The 16,834-nt window shown below is 41.7% G+C and overlaps 1 protein-coding gene across 1 annotated transcript; it reads right to left on the bottom strand.

Annotated features, from left to right (window-relative positions):
* Window positions 1-2,939: 2,939 nt before the first annotated feature.
* Window positions 2,940-16,711, bottom strand: C4HXorf58 (chromosome 4 CXorf58 homolog). Its single transcript, XM_035116384.2, has 8 exons — window positions 16,606-16,711; window positions 13,595-13,694; window positions 11,798-11,892; window positions 10,283-10,394; window positions 8,793-8,924; window positions 8,060-8,289; window positions 6,095-6,236; window positions 2,940-4,830 (listed from the first exon to the last, which is right to left on the bottom strand). Exons 1-8 carry the CDS (start codon window positions 16,653-16,655, stop codon window positions 4,672-4,674), a joined length of 1,020 nt encoding a protein of 339 aa, XP_034972275.1. The 5' UTR covers window positions 16,656-16,711; the 3' UTR covers window positions 2,940-4,671.
* Window positions 16,712-16,834: the final 123 nt, after the last annotated feature.

The raw sequence follows: 16,834 nt of genomic DNA, 5'->3' as shown, positions 1-16,834 counted from the left end.
AAATAAAAAAATTCCTTCAGTAGCACCTTAAAGACCAACTAAGTTTTTATTTTGGTATGAGCTTTCGTGTGCATGCACACTTCTTCAGATACAGTGAAATGGAAGTTTCCAGGCACTTATGTAGAGAAGGGGTGGGGAGGGGTGGGGATGGGGAGGGGGGATCACTCAGAAGGGTGGTGGAAATGGGTGATTGACTGACTGATAGCTGTTGATGACCGCAAACGACTGCAAATGGTTTTGCATGAAAAAGCAAGGGTTGAGATGGCTGAAGATCGCTTATCATGTATAATGAGATAAGAACCCGATATCTCTGTTCAAACCAGGTCCCTCCATGGTTTTGAGCTTGGTGATAAGTTGCAATTCAGCAACTTCTCTTTCCAGTCTATTTCTGAAATTCTTTTGTAGTAAGACAGCTACTTTGAGATCTTGTATAGAATGTCCTGGGAGATTGAAGTGTTCTCCTACTGGTTTTTCTGTCTTCTGGTTCATGGACATAAATCTGACATCAGGAACCAGAAGACAGAAAAACCAGTAGGAGAACACTTCAATCTCCCAGGACATTCTATACAAGATCTCAAAGTAGCTGTCTTACTACAAAAGAATTTCAGAAATAGACTGGAAAGAGAAGTTGCTGAATTGCAACTTATCACCAAGCTCAAAACCATGGAGGGACCTGGTTTGAACAGAGATATCGGGTTCTTATCTCATTATACATGATAAGCGATCTTCAGCCATCTCAACCCTTGCTTTTTCATGCAAAACCATTTGCAGTCGTTTGCGGTCATCAACAGCTATCAGTCAGTCAATCACCCATTTCCACCACCCTTCTGAGTGATCCCCCCTCCCCATCCCCACCCCTCCCCACCCCTTCTCTACATAAGTGCCTGGAAACTTCCATTTCACTGTATCTGAAGAAGTGTGCATGCACACGAAAGCTCATACCAAAATAAAAACTTAGTTGGTCTTTAAGGTGCTACTGAAGGAATTTTTTTATTTTACTTCGATCCAGACCAACACGGCTACCTACCTGTAACTAATACCTTTAAAATATGTTTCCATTGCAGGGGGTCCAAGGCTTGCTGCTGCTCATGCATGCAATACTAAACAGTGATTTAGCATTGTGTAAAATGGGCCAAAATATCTCTGCACATGCAAAAATAAACAAAGACACTTTGTTGTGAGAGTGCTTTCAAACACACAATCGTGTATAATGAAGCTGATTATACCATGTGCTGTGCTGTGCATCTGAATCAGTTTAGGCATCAAATTAGCTTTTAAAAAATGATTTATCTGGGTTTCTCAACCTTTGACAAAGAACAAATGTGTAGAAGATTTAGAAGTCATTGCTTTGCATATGTACCACTTTTCAGCTTCTGACTTGAACTAGGTATTTGGTTTTCATTGTTGCTTTCAGCATAAAAGGAAGTTAAGTCTGAAATGATTCACCAAATGTAAAATATTGGAGAATTACGGCAAGCCAAGAATGGAAGGATAAGACTGTAAAAATATTTTAACCTGTTTAGAAATCTCTAGTGCTTGTGGTTATCAACCCTTTATTCTTCATTCCATTGTAATGCAACTGTTTAAGAAGCCCAATTCTGTACATGTTTTATTGGAAGCCCTAATGAATTGGGGCTTACCCTCAAGTACGTCTGCATGAAATTGCAGCCTTATTTTATTCAATTCCTATCTTTTACACTGGAGTTGTTTAATTGTGTTTGTTTTTATTATCATTGCCCCATGTACCAGGTTTGAAAAACCAAAATCAAGCATCTAGCAAAATCAAGCATTCAGTTTCAAATCTAAAGGATGGTATTGTTCTTTTCTCTTGTACTGTATATGGTTAAGAAATATTTGTCAACTTGGAATGTGTGTCCATGATATTTAGCCTATTATCTTGACTTTGCCTATGATGCCAGAAACAAATAGTATGTTCAAAGAACTTCTGTGCATTACTTGAGTTTGTTTGCTTAATATAAGAGAAAAGGATGCACCAACTTTTCTTTAGTTCAAAATTCTAGTTCTCTGGCATCAGGTACTTGCATCTTTTTCCTTTGATTCTCAACACATTTCCTATTATGGACTAGAATTTGTCAAGTATTAGGCAGACTAGTCTAGGCTCATAATAAAAGGCTCAATACTTTAAGCCCTATGGTTTTCATTTGCACTGTTGCTTCAGTTGCCTGTTCAACTGGTGCCAAAACAAGGGGCATGAAACATAAAAACTCCATACACACAGTAACCACAATCCAACAAATACTTAAGCCCTCAGGTTCTGAAAGGAATTTGTTTAACATGAGCTTAAGTATACAGTACTGCATTATACAGTCGTACCTTGGGTTTTTTTTAACAACTTGGAACTTGAACGTCGCAAACCCGGAAGTAGGTGTTCCAGTTTGCGAACTTTTGTCTCGGAAGCCAAACATCTGGCGGAGCTTCCGTGGCTTCTGATTGGCTGCAAGATGCTCCTGTAGCCAATCGGAAGTTGCTCCTTGGTTTCTGAACGTTTCAGAAGTCAAGCTGACTTCCAGAACACATTCTGCTTGAAAACCAAGGTATGACTGTAAAGGTATATGGCCCATACGTTTCAGAAGAAAGGGGGACATGTGGGGTACATCAACTGTAGGGAAACAATGCTGGAAAATAAGTGGCTGCTCTTAATGCTTTTTAAGGGACCAGTGGCGCTCCAAGGAGTTTACATACTAATGGAAAAGTTGACTCTTGCACTTTAGTGACATAAGCCAACAATTTAATAGATGAAAAGGTTTGCAATCATTCTAAGCCTAGATAAAGCCGTGTTTGTGTTGACACAACTCCCCCCTCCCCAAACATGGTAGCTGAGAAAAAGGATAAAGCTAGAATTGGAAGGTTATAGCATACATAAAACTAGACATATTTAGTATGATGCTTAGGCCATTAGTCACCGCTAGAAACCTTTAGAAACCATGCGGATGGAGTCAAACTTAAATAAACAATAATTGGGATGATACTGTAGAACTCCATCACTGCTAGTCCTTTTAGCTTGTTTCATAAGTTAAAGGGAGAAATGCTTTCTTCTTATTAAATCCTGGTTACAGAACTTGCTAATGTTCAGAATACTTTTATTCTGGAGAGAACAAACATTGTGAATTCTGAACTGGAGAATGGGCAGTGTAGCATCAAGATTGCCCATGCATGGTGTAAACTGTAGAAGCCAATTAAGGGTGATCTTATGTCTCTGTAAAACAATATGTACTGCATCATTAAAGTGATAGGAATTGAAAATCTTAGTTTTCCTATAGTGTGATGTCTTATCTGTGGCAGTTTTTGTTCCAAATAAGTGTAGCAAAGAGAAAAGCAGACAGAAATTTGGATTAATCTGGATTGCTTTGGTGGACTTTTCAAAATTATAGAATTGAGTTAGGATCAGGATTCCAGTTATAATCTCAATAACTGGTAATCTTTACTATTAATATTAATGCCATTGGAAGTCTGGAAAAGAGTACTAGTGTAAAGCAAACTATGGGTCTGCAAATGTTGTTGAAGCACAACTCCCACAAACCCTGATCATTAAATGTGATGGCTGGGGCTGATGGAGATTGGGCATCTTAACATCATGTGGAGAGCCACAGGTTTTCTGCATTCCTGGTGAAAAGGTTACCGGGCTGCAGTGGCATATCCCTATATGGCATAAATTCTACTGTTGTTCTGAATGAGTTGGCAAAGGTTTCATGAACAATGGTCTTGACAAGTTAACTTGGAAAGCTATCTTCTAACTGTGCTGAATCAAATGGAAGTACTTTGTTCAAACATATACGCAAACTCAAATGTGCGTGTTGGGGTACTTTTTCCAGGAAGGTTCCCAGAGCTGCTATGAAATTCTTGTGATCTGTCCTTTTAAACTTTCTAAAAGCATTTTTTCTTCCCACCTGTTTCCAAACATTAACTTCTCTCATGCTGTGAATGCATTATGTTCAGTGATGCATATGTACTCTATTCTGTTTTTAAACTAATGTGTAAAAATTGTATATAAAAAAATGTAAATAAAATATTTTTAATCTTTAGGGTACTTTGTCCATTGTGTATTATACTTCAAGTTCTTCTTTTCTATGAGTCAAGCATGTTGACCTAACTCAAAAATTACTGTTTATTTAAAACATTCAGCCCAATTGGTAAGCAAGCACAAATGACTATGCTAAAGTGGACACTAGATTAACATTGCAATTTACCAGGCAATATCCTGCTGTGTCATACTCAGTGTAGACCCCTTGAAATAAATACACATCCTGCAAAATGGATCTACCCAGAATATGACTTAAAATGGAGATCATACACCAACTTTCTCTCTTTGTGCCCTCTTAGCTGTAATTCAGAAAGGGAAACTATTACTCTCTTCTCAATGTTGTCCATGTGGGTTCTAAGGATAAATAACTCTGCTTCTCTCCCTATAGGTCATGTTTCCTTCCCTCTTATCTGCTAATGATACCACCACCACCGTCGTTACTATAGCACAATAACTTGCTGCACCATGAATTTCCTAAAGCACCACAGTAATTATTCACATGCTATTCATGTCCTTCATGACTGCAGCATGGTAGGAGAAAATTACACACATCAGGACAAATGATCTGTTTTCTACAATTCTGTGATTCAATCAGAAGAAATGGAAGGGAACATAAGTTTTATAATGGGTTAGTCTCCCCCAATATCTTCCACTCGTAGGGATCTGCTCCAGTCGTATAGCTTCACTGCCTCGTGCTCCCAGTCTTCATCTGACAAAACACTTTCACGGCTTGACTCTTCAGTGACTGTGGAGTCTGAATGATCACTTAACGATGAAGTTCTCAGCATCTGCTCCAAAATAACAGAGTACAGATTATTCCAAGAAGAAATCACAGCTTAGTTGTTTAGCCTCATACTCCTAAACAGAATCCATGGTATATGTTGCATTATAAGGTAGAATTCAGTGTGGGATGAGGGTGATCATTCCATTAGTGCAAGAATTTTTGCTTCCCAAATGGAACCATCGCCCTCCTCCCCTGTGCACTGTTCTATGGGAGTTCTCCTGACCCCCACAGAGCCAACAAAGGGGTGTGGGGCTGTTGCACTAGCAGTTCTTGTTCATTTAGTTGAACCCGCCCCATAATAAATAAGTAGCAAACAAACAAATATAAGACAGTCTTGGATTGGACACTTGAGCAGTGTTTGCTCTAATCTTCCTTCCTAGGCTATGTTGTAGCAATAGTCAATGCACTATGCATCAACCAGGATGGTGTCCTTCAATAGGGGCCCTATTACAGGTTTTGTTGCAGAATGTAACTTACTAAAGCAGAGCTTATTTTCTAAACCTCTGAGCCTCTTGGGCTTGCCGATCAGGAGGTCGGCGGTTTGAAACCCCTGCGGTAGGAAAGTAAACGGCATTTCCATGCACTCTAGTTTCCGTCACAGTGTTCTGTTGCGCCAGAAGCGGTTTGGTCCTGCTGGCCACATGACCTGGAAAGCTGTCTGTGGATGAATGCCAGCTCCCTTGGCCTGAAAGCGAGATGAGTGCCGCAACCCCATAGTCACCTTTGACTGGACTTAACTGTTCAGGGTTCCTTTTGCATTGCCACTTAGTCAGAAGCAGATCTCAAACACCAGGTGTTTCTTTAGGAGGTCTATTACAATTAAGGACTGCAGCCAACCCCTTGAGATCAACGTTAATTCCTGCATTTTTTGCATGCCAAAGCTACAAATGTGTTGTTTTAAAATTTTGGAGATGGATTTCTAATATGTCGAAATGCCTTTTAATAAAATAAAAATGATAGGATCAGTAAAATACAAAGTTTTTTTGGCCCTTTATTTAGTAAGTTGCACAAATGTTTATCAGCATAGGTGATCAAGAACAATTACCGTAGTTAGACATACGGTAGTGTTAGGCTGTTGTCCTCACTTTTCTGATGGCTTTTATGTAGAACAAGTAGTGTTACCCTGGTCATAATCTTAGAACTGTCTTACTAAGTTCATCCCAAGGGGGAGAAACAATAAAAGCACTTTAAAACACACTAGTAGAATCCTAGCTGTGAGATTTATCAGCATCTGATTTGAAAATTTATTTTTCTTTTAACATGCTCACCTCTCTTTGTTTCTCAAGGCTATAAGCCCTCCTCAATTTTGCATTCTTCTTCTGAGCTTGGTAAGAGCGACGCCCAGTTCTATGTGCTGATTTTCTACTCAGTTTTGAGAGGATTGCAGTTGTGGGAATTTGTGGTGGAGATCTGGGGGGTAAACAATGTTTTAAACACTTTCTCCACATAAGTGTACAAAATTAAAATGTTATCAGCATTCACTATAGAATAAGGAAATTCCTACTTTACAGTGTAATCCTAGGCATGCCTATTCAACAAACTGCCCCCAAGTTAATCTGGATTTAGTCCCAATTAAGTCTGCATAGGACTACAACTTTAAAAATGTTTTAATGGGTGCAGCATTAGGTTCCACCAGTATGAATGAGTAGGCCTAACTGCATTGTAATGCTTGCACATTTGTTTATTAAACGGATATATTTTTCACTGCCACAATGAAACATTACAATAAGCAAAAACAAAGCAACATGAAAATACACTTCTGTATCATACTATCAAAATACTGAAACTACCACAAATATCTATTGCATTGAAATCATGTTAAATATAAATTAATGGGAGCTGAGCCATTTAGCATTACATGGAAAGCCCTTTAAATACATAGCTGCTATGAAACTAAACATAATATGCCATTGTTTAGATCATAATATAAAATAAAATAATTTATTAACTAAGAGCTGTAAGTGGACAGCTAAGGTCAGAGCAATGCTTATCTATATCCAGAAGGGGGAACACCTGTCTTCAAATAAACATTCCATTCCATATCAGTCATGCACTTTGTCTTTATTATTATTAATATTCTGTTGGAAGCCGCCCCAGCCAGATGTGCGGGGAAAATATACATATACGTGTGTGTGTGTGTGTGTGTGTGTGTTACCGTATATAAATATAAGGCCATCTTGTTTAATTATTTCTCTCATTAAGTATGCAGAATGCTCATTAAGTGTTTGCCAAAACTGGTGCTTCGGAATAATTCTATGACCATCTGTGAAATGTGGTTGACTGCAACTTTTAATGTTTGAGCAGAAGCCTTCATAGCTCTTTATACCCCTTATCTATGTAACCAGCAGCATGGAATTTGGACTGTTGCAAATGAGCCATTTAGAGTTGTGGATACCCACAGCCGCTTTCCTAAAAAAAGCCCCTCTTGAGCAACCTATTCTTCCCACAACACTCTTTCACATTATCCATCCCTTTGTGCTTCTGGGCTCCAGCTGGCATAAAGTTTGCCTTGGTGGTAGCTCTCTGCCTGCTGTTGTGAGTTTACTGTGCCAGTGTATCTTGGGACTCTGATGGGAGAGTGGGATTTAAGAGTGATCCTGTTCTGTCTGCTGGGCATAAATTCTAGGACAGGATCATGCTGAAACTGGTTTCCCAGAATGCAGGATCAGGCCTACGGTACACAATGGAATTGAAAAACCTTGATAGTTTATCTGCCAAAGATGGATTCCTGGGTATCTTACAAGGCCTGCAGCTTTAGTGGCTTTGTGAATAGAAGAGGTCTGGCTGCCAGCCTTCCCACATCTGTCTCAGGGTATGGGAGTGCAGGTGCTACATCTTTGTTTTATTATTATTATTAAAAAGCAGCACTCATTGGGTGGGCAAGGAGGAATGGAAACTAATTTCACACCATTTTATTTGCTATTTACAAAGAGAGAGAGAGAGAGAGAGAGAGAGAGAAAGAAACACAAGGGAAGAAAGAAGGTCCAAATTATCAAGCATGGCAGCTGATATGATATACCTAGAGCTTTTCAAACTGTGTGTCATGACACATTAGCGTGTTGGCTGCAGTGTGTAGGTGTGTCACGTGAACATTCTCCGCGCTCCTCCCGGGGCTGGAAAGGGATTAGTTTAATCTCCAAGTTTACTAGTAAAACTGAATTACTATGATGTGAAATGATGCATTTCTAAAACGTGTGTCACCAACATGAGGAGTTTGGAAAACTCTGATTTACCTGATTTGACAAATAGCCATGATTTGAGCACGACACGTTTCTTCATTCTGTGGCCTCAGCAGCAGAAATGGCAATTCCATCCTAAGTCTGGTAGATAGCTTCCCAGACTGTGCATAGTCCATGATGTCATACACAATCATTGATCTGGGAAAATCATGTAAAGACAGCCTTCTCCAGCAGTTATGTCTGCCACCATAGTATGCTGGAACCTCATCCAAGAGATTGCTATACTAGACAGTCATGAAGGAACAATATGTATGAGAAAGTTGTACTAGGATTCTCTGGTTATCTTTTGTAAACTACCCTCTTTACTGCAATTCTTCCATTTTATCAGCCAATAAAATGAACCCCAAGGCTCCAATTCTGTGAAGTAAGTGCCTCTGAATGCAGTGGAACTTACTTCTAACATATGTAGGGTTGCATTGTATATTATTACTGCTAACATAATATTTTCTATAGGATCTGTTGCCTGGATTATTTAACTGAATTTTACAAATACATAAATTTCACAGTGTGTGTGGTAATATGTTGTTGCCTTGCTCTTACTAGTGTTGTATTTAAGTTGACTTTGGGGCTGTTCAGATCTTCCTCCAAACCTCTTCCCAAGTGAGACTGAAAGCAGGGTCTTGGACTCATTCATTCCCTCCTCCAACCCTTCCCACGTGTTCGGTCTTTTTCATTATCAGATTAATTAATTATGGCATAAGGGGTGGAGAACATAAGCATTGCTTACTTGTACGTGGTCTCTTATTGTAGCCACATCCAACTCCTCTGTTATTCCGTATTTCTTATGCTGGAGTTCATCCTGCAGTATCTGATTATAATACGTCCGGTATCCCATTAACTTGCAAGCATCAACAGCCGCCTATCAATCATCAGAAAATGTAGAAAATAGCCTCAGTGTCACTGTAACTCTACCCTAAATCACCATTCTGAAATCCTCATGCATTCAAGACAAATCTCAGCCTGATTATACCATTATAATCAAAAGTGCATCAATTTTGTATCTGAAAATTTTATAGGAGCTTGATGATGTATTTTCTAAGGCACAGTTCAGAAGCTTAGTGGAAAATAATCCTAGTCTCATGAAGGAAATGTAGCTGCATCCTGCTTTCCACCATGAGCTAAGTGTTACATGCACCCACATCAGTTTTTGAGAGGGAAGAATAGCATGAATATGTACTCCGTACAAAGTGTGTGCATCTTCACAATGTGAAGAAGCAGGTATTGATGGGGAGGGCAATCTATACACTACCTGTGATATCTTAGAACCAGTAAGACTAATAACTCAAAAAATTCTAAAGAATCATAGAATTGTAGAGGTGAAGGGATCCCAAGGGTCATCTAGTCCAACCTCCTGCACTGCAGGAATCTCAAGTAAAGCATATGTTAGATAGCCATCTAACCTAGGCTTTAAAACGTCCAAGGAAGGAGATTCCACCACCGCCCGAGGGAGACCGTTCTACTGTCAAATAGGTCTTACTGTCAGAAAGTTTTGATGTTTAGTCGGAATTTCCTTTCTTTTAATTTGAAGCCATTAGTTCAAGTCCTACCCTCCAGAGCAGAAGAAAACAAGCTTGCTCCATCTTCCATTTGACAACTCATTAGATATTTGAAGACAGCTATCTTGTCTCCTCTCAGTCTCTAATTTTCCATCACACCCAATTCCCTCAACTGTTCCTCATCAGGCTTGGTTTCCAGACCCTTGTTTTTGCTCTTGTTGGAATTGTCTCCATTTGTGCCTTCAATATTTCACCTTTAAGAAACTCCCGTCCATCTTGGACTCCCTTCTCTTTAAGTATTTCTGACTATGGCATCTCACCCAGTAGTTCCTTAAGATTTCTGAAATTAGCCTTCAAGTTCAGAGTGGGTATCCAACTATACTGTACTCAGCTTTTCCTTGCTTCTATATAATGAAACCCAAGAGAACATGATCACTTCCTCCCACGGTTCCCAGTAATTTGACTTCCTCACTGGCTAAATTAGGATCTCTGCTTGGCTTACTTAGGCCCATGGACTGAGATTTCTGCATTGCATTGCAGGGGGTTGGAATTGTTGACCCTCATGATCCCTTCCAACTCTACAATTCCGATTCCTCACAGCTGGTGTAAAGGTATCATAAGTAAAGAATGGTGTGTTTTAAATATAAAGAACAACTTATTATAGTTTCAATCTTAAGTAACAGATGATACAGAACATTAAAAAAAAAATCCAATAGGTTACCTCACTTGTTGCTGTTATTACGCTTTTCCCAGTGATGTAATGGGTGTTTTGGTCTCTTGACTTGCAAAATATCTTGAACACAACGAAAGGGGGAAAATCAGATCCAGCTAATCTGAAGGGAGGGGAAACACCAGAACTTAATTACTGGTACCTATTGTTATTAAACATCTTATTTAATTCCTTCAGTAGCACCTTAAAGACCAACTAAGTTTATATTTTGGTATGAGCTTTCGTGTGCATGCACAATGGCCAGAAGTGTGTATCTGAAGAAGTGTGCATGCACACGAAAGCTCATACCAAAATATAAACTTAGTTGGTCTTTAAGGTGCTACTGAAGGATTTTTTTTAATCTTATTTAATGTTTGGCAATGGAAGTGACTGTTTTCACTTTGGTTCTAATTTAAATAATATATTTGGCAATGTTTTAAAAATCCATCTGTGGTTTTATTTAACAAAGGCAATCAAACGAATTATATCCTTAATCCCAAACACATGTTAAGAGTATGTTCCCTTGAAAGGTATGGGATTAGCTCCAATCTGTTTGGAAATTCAGGTCTATGGGGTGGATTAAACTAACCTGATTCGCTAGTGGAAGCCAGGGCAAGGATTCCCAATATTGCAATGGAGCTTCCCCCTCCTCTTCCCCCAAATCTGCTCTGGGTCAGGAGAACCCCCAGAATAGTGCATGAAGGAAGAAATGGTTGCATTGAAAGAAATGAAATGCTTGCATTGACAGAATGATCAAATTAGCACAATGTTGAATTCTACCTTATGTGTGTAAAATGTTTTCCTTTCTGGATCTCTATCTGCTGGGAACAGAGAACACATTTTGCCTCACTGGACTAGAATTGAATGTACAGTGCTAAACATATAGCTGACCAGTGAGTCTTGGCACATCTTGGGAGGAAGAAGTGAAAATAGATCTCTTGCTGCCCTCTCTTAACAGCAGCTCTGCCAATGCTATCAAGTCAATGGAAATATATGGGTGGGACTCAAGTGTGTTTAAGGCAACAATCTAGGACATAGTTATAAGGAAATAAGATCAAATGTTTATGTTCAGTAAAATCACTTGATAAAGTCTGTATCATTTCAGACTATAAGCTGTCTAAAGGCCTATCTATCTTTCTTTCTTTATTTCTTTCTTTCTCTCTATCTGTACCTCCTGCATGTTGAAAATCAGCATATCAAGCAGAAAGAGATATGTAGGACTGCAGCCTTAGTTACTGTCATCATTAAAGCCCGCTCAGATTGAGTCTATATTGGTGTTTTTTCATAGTAAAGTATCACTATGAGATGCTTACGATTCATGTATACTACTGTTCTTATTAAGCTACTGCCACACAAAGTAGAATAATACATTTGTTCATTTATCAATAGGAACAATTCATTCTCAATTACTCTTCTTTAGAAGAAACATACTCCATTGGAATCAGCCCACAAAGGTGAAGAAAGAGACCATAAAACTAAACAAAATATATTAAACCAAGGCATGGAAATTTAGTACAGTACTTTTACCTGAATCGAACTCTGCACTTAAGAGTAGGGTCTTTAAGAAGTTCAGCTTCCAAAGGACACACTCTTTTCAAAATATCATCGGTAATGCAATACTCCTGAAATAAAATATATGTCTTGCTCAGAGAGTTTTCAACAAGCTTTGTTTTAACGCAGCATTTAAAATATATCTTGCAAAAAAAATTAAGTATATATGAGACAAAACAAAAGAAAGAAAAAGCAAAAAAAATCTATATTGCTTTTCACTGTGAATAACAATTCTAGAGCAGATAACAATAAAATGTACATATGAAGGTAAAAAAAAGTAATGGACCCCTGGACGGCCTGGATGGTTAAGTCCAGACTTTAATTTTATAATTTAAAATTAACATCAATGTACAGAAGTAGAAATTATTCTAAGGACAACCCCTCTTGTAAACAGCAACTACTCCCCAAATCAAAATAAGAAACAAACTCAGTGACCACAGAATGTTGAGGGTCTATATGGATGGGAATGGAAAATTGGAGGAATGGAGTATGCAGGAAGAACGCATGGCTAACTAGAACCCTGAATAGGAACATGGCACACTGCAACTTTCTGTTGAAGGCCCATTTATATAGTCACCTTTTCAGTCTGAAAAAGAACAGGTGCCCGTCAACATCTAACTTCAACTAGAATGTTGAGGCATTGGCTATTACAGGGTCTGCAGCAAACCAACACATCTTCAGACAAATTAGAAAAAAGTAACAGTTGGGTCATTATTTTGGTTATTTGGTTTGAAAGGCATGGAAGACGGAGTAATGAAGAGTCTTTCAGATTGTTGGGGGGGGGGTACTTCTGGTCAGAGCCTGGTCCCTGGATAACCAGGTGGTAACAATGGCCAGAAGTGCTTTTTATCAACTTCAGTTTGTGCACCAACTTGTGCACAATCTAGAGTAACTGGGGTTGGCCTCATGCTTCAACCACATACAGGATAATGTAATGCACTCTATATCTAGTTGCTTTGAAGATGGTTGGACAACTTCAAACAAATGCATCTACTATGGTTTTGACTTCAATTACCCGTTTCCCCTATTTTAAGACGTAGTCATAAAATAAACCATAGCAGGCTTTTTAAGCATTCAAGGAATATAAGCCATACCCCAAAAATAAGACATAGTGATAGGCGCAGCAGCAGTGCCAGCTGCGGCAGGAGGAGGAAAAAATAAGACATCCCCTGAAAAAAAGCCATGGTGTTTTTTTTTTTAGGAAAAATAAATATGACGGTGTCTTATTTTCGGAGAAACACGGTATATTATCTAATATAGTAGCCTTCTGTATTGGTTACCAATTTATTTCTGGCCTCAATTCACTGTGCTGGTTAGACCTTTAAAATCTTAAACCAATTGTGGCCCACCTCTGAGCTTCTGAATTCGTACTGTTTTACTTTCAGGAGCAATAATTATTCCTGATGGGGAAATGGCCAAAAATCAATTCTTGCTCCTCAACAATTTAGGATGCAGCAACTTTCTGATGGGCTTTCCTCTTACACCACACAGCCCAGACCCTCTGTGTTAGCATATTTCTACTGCCAACAGTGACAGAGAGCATGAAAGCATTATCCCTGGGTCCCTGCTGGCTTTGGAATATTTGTGTGTATACTGCTGCAAACAAAACAAATACATTCATGATACCTTGAGGGGTACCCCTTGCAAGCTAGAGCTTGTTTCTATTCCTCAATGCATTCATACAAAGGGAAACCACTTTAAAAATAGAGATATGACGACACATTAAACTATAGGACTACATCTAGTCAGCCCAAACCACGTGCAAGAGCATACCGCTGCCCGAATTGTATGTTTCATGAGTCTATACAACCGTATCCTTGTGTGACTCCACCACGCCTTCTGAATAGTTTTTGCTGCTGTGTCAGGATGATACCTGGTGGAATAAATTGCAAGTCACCAGACTATGGTGTTTGGAACTTAAAACTATTGCCAGAAATCAATTACATCCCCACAGGCTCATACGGGGAGGAAGGGTGCATAGCTGGGTACACTTGTCCTGGACCTCAGAGAACTATGACAGCCAGGGCGGGTCCGCCAGGGGCCTGCCAAACTTATGCTGTTTGAGTTTATAACTTTACCCTAACAAGACTCCAGCCCCCAGGCCTGATACAAGCTCTGTGCCAGCCTGCACCCACATGCTGGAAAGAGCATCCCTGATGCTTTCTGTTTTGCAGCTATTGAAGACACAAAGTTTCTGACAATGTTTGAAACTCCCATTGTTCTAGACACATTTGAGAACAGGGAATTCCATTAGCACAAGCAGTTTGAGCTATAGGTGCAGTACTGCGCCTAAAATTTCAGATTAAACCTGCAAAGTGGAAGGAAAGGAGGACCTTTTCCTGCCTCCCCACTTCCAGCTACTCTCTGAAGGCTGGAGAAGAGACCCTCTTATGCAGGGGTCAGCAACCTTTTTCAGCCACCGTCCCTCAGACCATGCGGTGGGCCGGAGTATATTTTGAAGGGAAAAAAATGACCGAATTCCTTTGCCCCACAAATAACCCAGAGATGCATTTTAAATAAAAGGACACATTCTACTCATGTAAAAACACGCTGATTTCCAGACCGTCCGGGGGCCGGATTGAGAAGATGATTGGGCCGCATCCGGCCCGTGGGCCTGAGGCTCCCTACCCCTGCTCTTAAGAATATTAGGGGGGTGAGCAGGGGAAGGACTAGACCATGTGAAAAATGAACATAATTTAGCTGCAATTCATTCATTTACAGCTTTGCATTCTTGTTATTAAAAAAAGCATGGCTAAACATTCCGTTGTTGTATCCATAACTTAAAGTACCATTTAGCTCCTAGCTGTCATATATGAGTTTCTAATACTGGTTTCTGACCATCAAAAAGGTGCCACCCTTCAACATAGATTAAACTGTGCTCTTTAGGCCAATGTTTGTGAGCCATAAAAGAACATATATTCGTCAGAAAACTGCTCACAAAACAAGGTGTTCTATTTGTTCAACCCTTGTAGTTTTGGGGGCCAGAGTCCGCACAGATCCATATTCATATTTAAAGATTGATTAGGTTTTTCCAACTTTTCAACATGTTACGTTAGGCTCCTCCTGCAAATACGTTAGAAGCCGCCGTTTGGGACTTAAACCCGTGGTATGCTTAGACTAGGAACTCAGCTACCGTGTTTCCCCTTTTTTAATACGTAGTCAGAAAGTAAGCCATGGGAGGGTTTTTCTAGAAGTAAGATAAGTAAGACGTACCCCGAAAGTAAGCCACCATTGTTTCTGTCACCTCCTCAGCCCCTCCTGTGTGCTCAGGGAGCCAGCGAACCAGCAACAGGCATGGGGGGAAAACGCGCCTCTCAGCTGATTTCTCCACCGCCTGCTGAGCGCACAGGGAGAGGGGGGGGAAGCCTCTTCCTGTCCCTCTGGAGCAGGCCTGTCTTTCCTATTGGGGCTACTGGTGCTTTCCTTTTCGACCCTGGGAGGCAGCGAATACATCCAATGGTCAGGGCGCTTTGGGGCGCCCATCTCTCCCCGTCTGCACCTTTTCTCCTCCTTCTGGGCCAGCACGCGCCCTCTTTTGCTCGCTCCCTGCCTCTCCTGTGACAACAGGCAGCGGCGGCGGCGGCGGCAGCCACAGCCGGCTGCAAGGCAGAGAAGCTAAGCCCAGCGGAGCCGAGGTGCTGTTGAGCGGCTGCGGGCTCCCTTTGGCCGGCCTTCCTTGTGTGCGTCTGGCCGCGATGCGCCTCCCTCCTCCTCCTCCGGCGTAGCAACAGCAGCGGGAGGCTCCTCCTCCTCCGGCAACGGCAGCAGCGGCTCCCGCTCGGGTCTGGCCGCGATGCGCCTCCCTCCTCCTCCTCCGGCATAGCAACAGCAGCGGGAGGCTCCTCCTCCTCCGGCAACGGCAGCAGCGGCTCCCGCTCGGGTCTGGCCGCGATGCGCCTCCCTCCTCCTCCTCCGGCGTAGCAACAGCAGCGGGAGGCTCCTCCTCCTCCGGCAACGGCAGCAGCGGCTCCCGCTCGGGTATGCACCCCTCCAGCCAGCAGCCAGCCAGGCGGCTCCCACAAGGGCTGCAGCGGTGGCTGGTGGTGCGGCAGCAGGGAAGGCCGCCTAGCCAAGCGAGTGAGCTGTGTGCCCTCTCCACCCGCCTCCCTTTTTCCACCTCCACCACCTCCTCCGCCAGCCAGCCAGCCTTGTCGCCGCTTTTGGGCGCCTGCCTCCGTCCTCCGCGGCCCCCAGGGGCTAGCAGCAGCAACAGCAGTGGGAGGATGAGGATGACACTGCTGGGTCCCGCTGCCTTGAACCGAGTGGCGCTGCTGCAAGATTGCTTAATAAAAAATAGATTGCTTAATAAAAAAACCAAGACACCCCCCGAAAATAAGCCATAGGCTTATTTTCTTGAGTAAAATAAATATAAGACGGTGTCTTAAAATGTGGGAAACACGGTAGCTATACAGCTGCAAATAAAACGTTTTAAGCGTGTTTCAAGTGCAATATACAATGTGACACGAGATGGCAATGGTGAGCCTTATGGAAAACTCAATGTATTTTTTTAAAAAGCATTTTCAGAACGGCTATTACATGTGTGTAATTCGTTTTATTTCGCGGTTCCTTAACAGTTGGGTGAGGCCGAAATTCAGCACGTGGGCGAAGCTACATTTACTGAGCGTCTGCCTCACATGAGGATGGTAAAAGCCGCCACGCGAAAAGGTGCCAACCCGCACGGCCACCTCCTCCTGCTCTATCCTTAACAAATTCACGATAGAATTGGAAAAGCATAGCTCACTTTCAGCCCAGAGACAGGCTCCCGGGTTATCCGACGCCCTTACCTCCGCTTTGCTCTGCTGTCTCCTGCCAGGCGAGAGGTCCTGCTCAACATCGTGGCCAGCCTCGACTCAAGAGCCCGCAGGCGCCGCACTCGAACACCTGTCGCCTGTCGCCTAGCAACAGGGACGCGCAACACGACCGGAAGTCAAGTTGGGCACCGCCCACCAATCGCGCGCGACGTCTCTCCTCCCCCTTCCCTTGTGTCGGGCTTGCGCCGCTCTGGCGTCCGTC

This window comes from Zootoca vivipara, chromosome 4 (genome assembly GCF_963506605.1).
Source record: "Zootoca vivipara chromosome 4, rZooViv1.1, whole genome shotgun sequence".
In the NCBI taxonomy this organism is placed as follows: domain Eukaryota; kingdom Metazoa; phylum Chordata; class Lepidosauria; order Squamata; family Lacertidae; genus Zootoca; species Zootoca vivipara.
Note: the sequence above shows the minus strand (reverse complement) of the source record. Positions and strands in the feature narration are given on the sequence as shown.

Bases quoted from the DNA above. Each gene is read 5' to 3' on its own strand.
- C4HXorf58 (XM_035116384.2), bottom strand. From the start codon at position 16,655: ATGTTGAGCAGGACCTCTCGCCTGGCAGGAGACAGCAGAGCAAAGCGG. The intron at 11,893-13,594 runs GTATGCTCTTGC...ATTTTATTTCAG, and splicing joins AACATACAATTCGGGCAGCG to GAGTATTGCATTACCGATGA. The intron at 8,925-10,282 runs GTAACCTATTGG...GATGATTGATAG, and splicing joins TAATAACAGCAACAAGTGAG to GCGGCTGTTGATGCTTGCAA.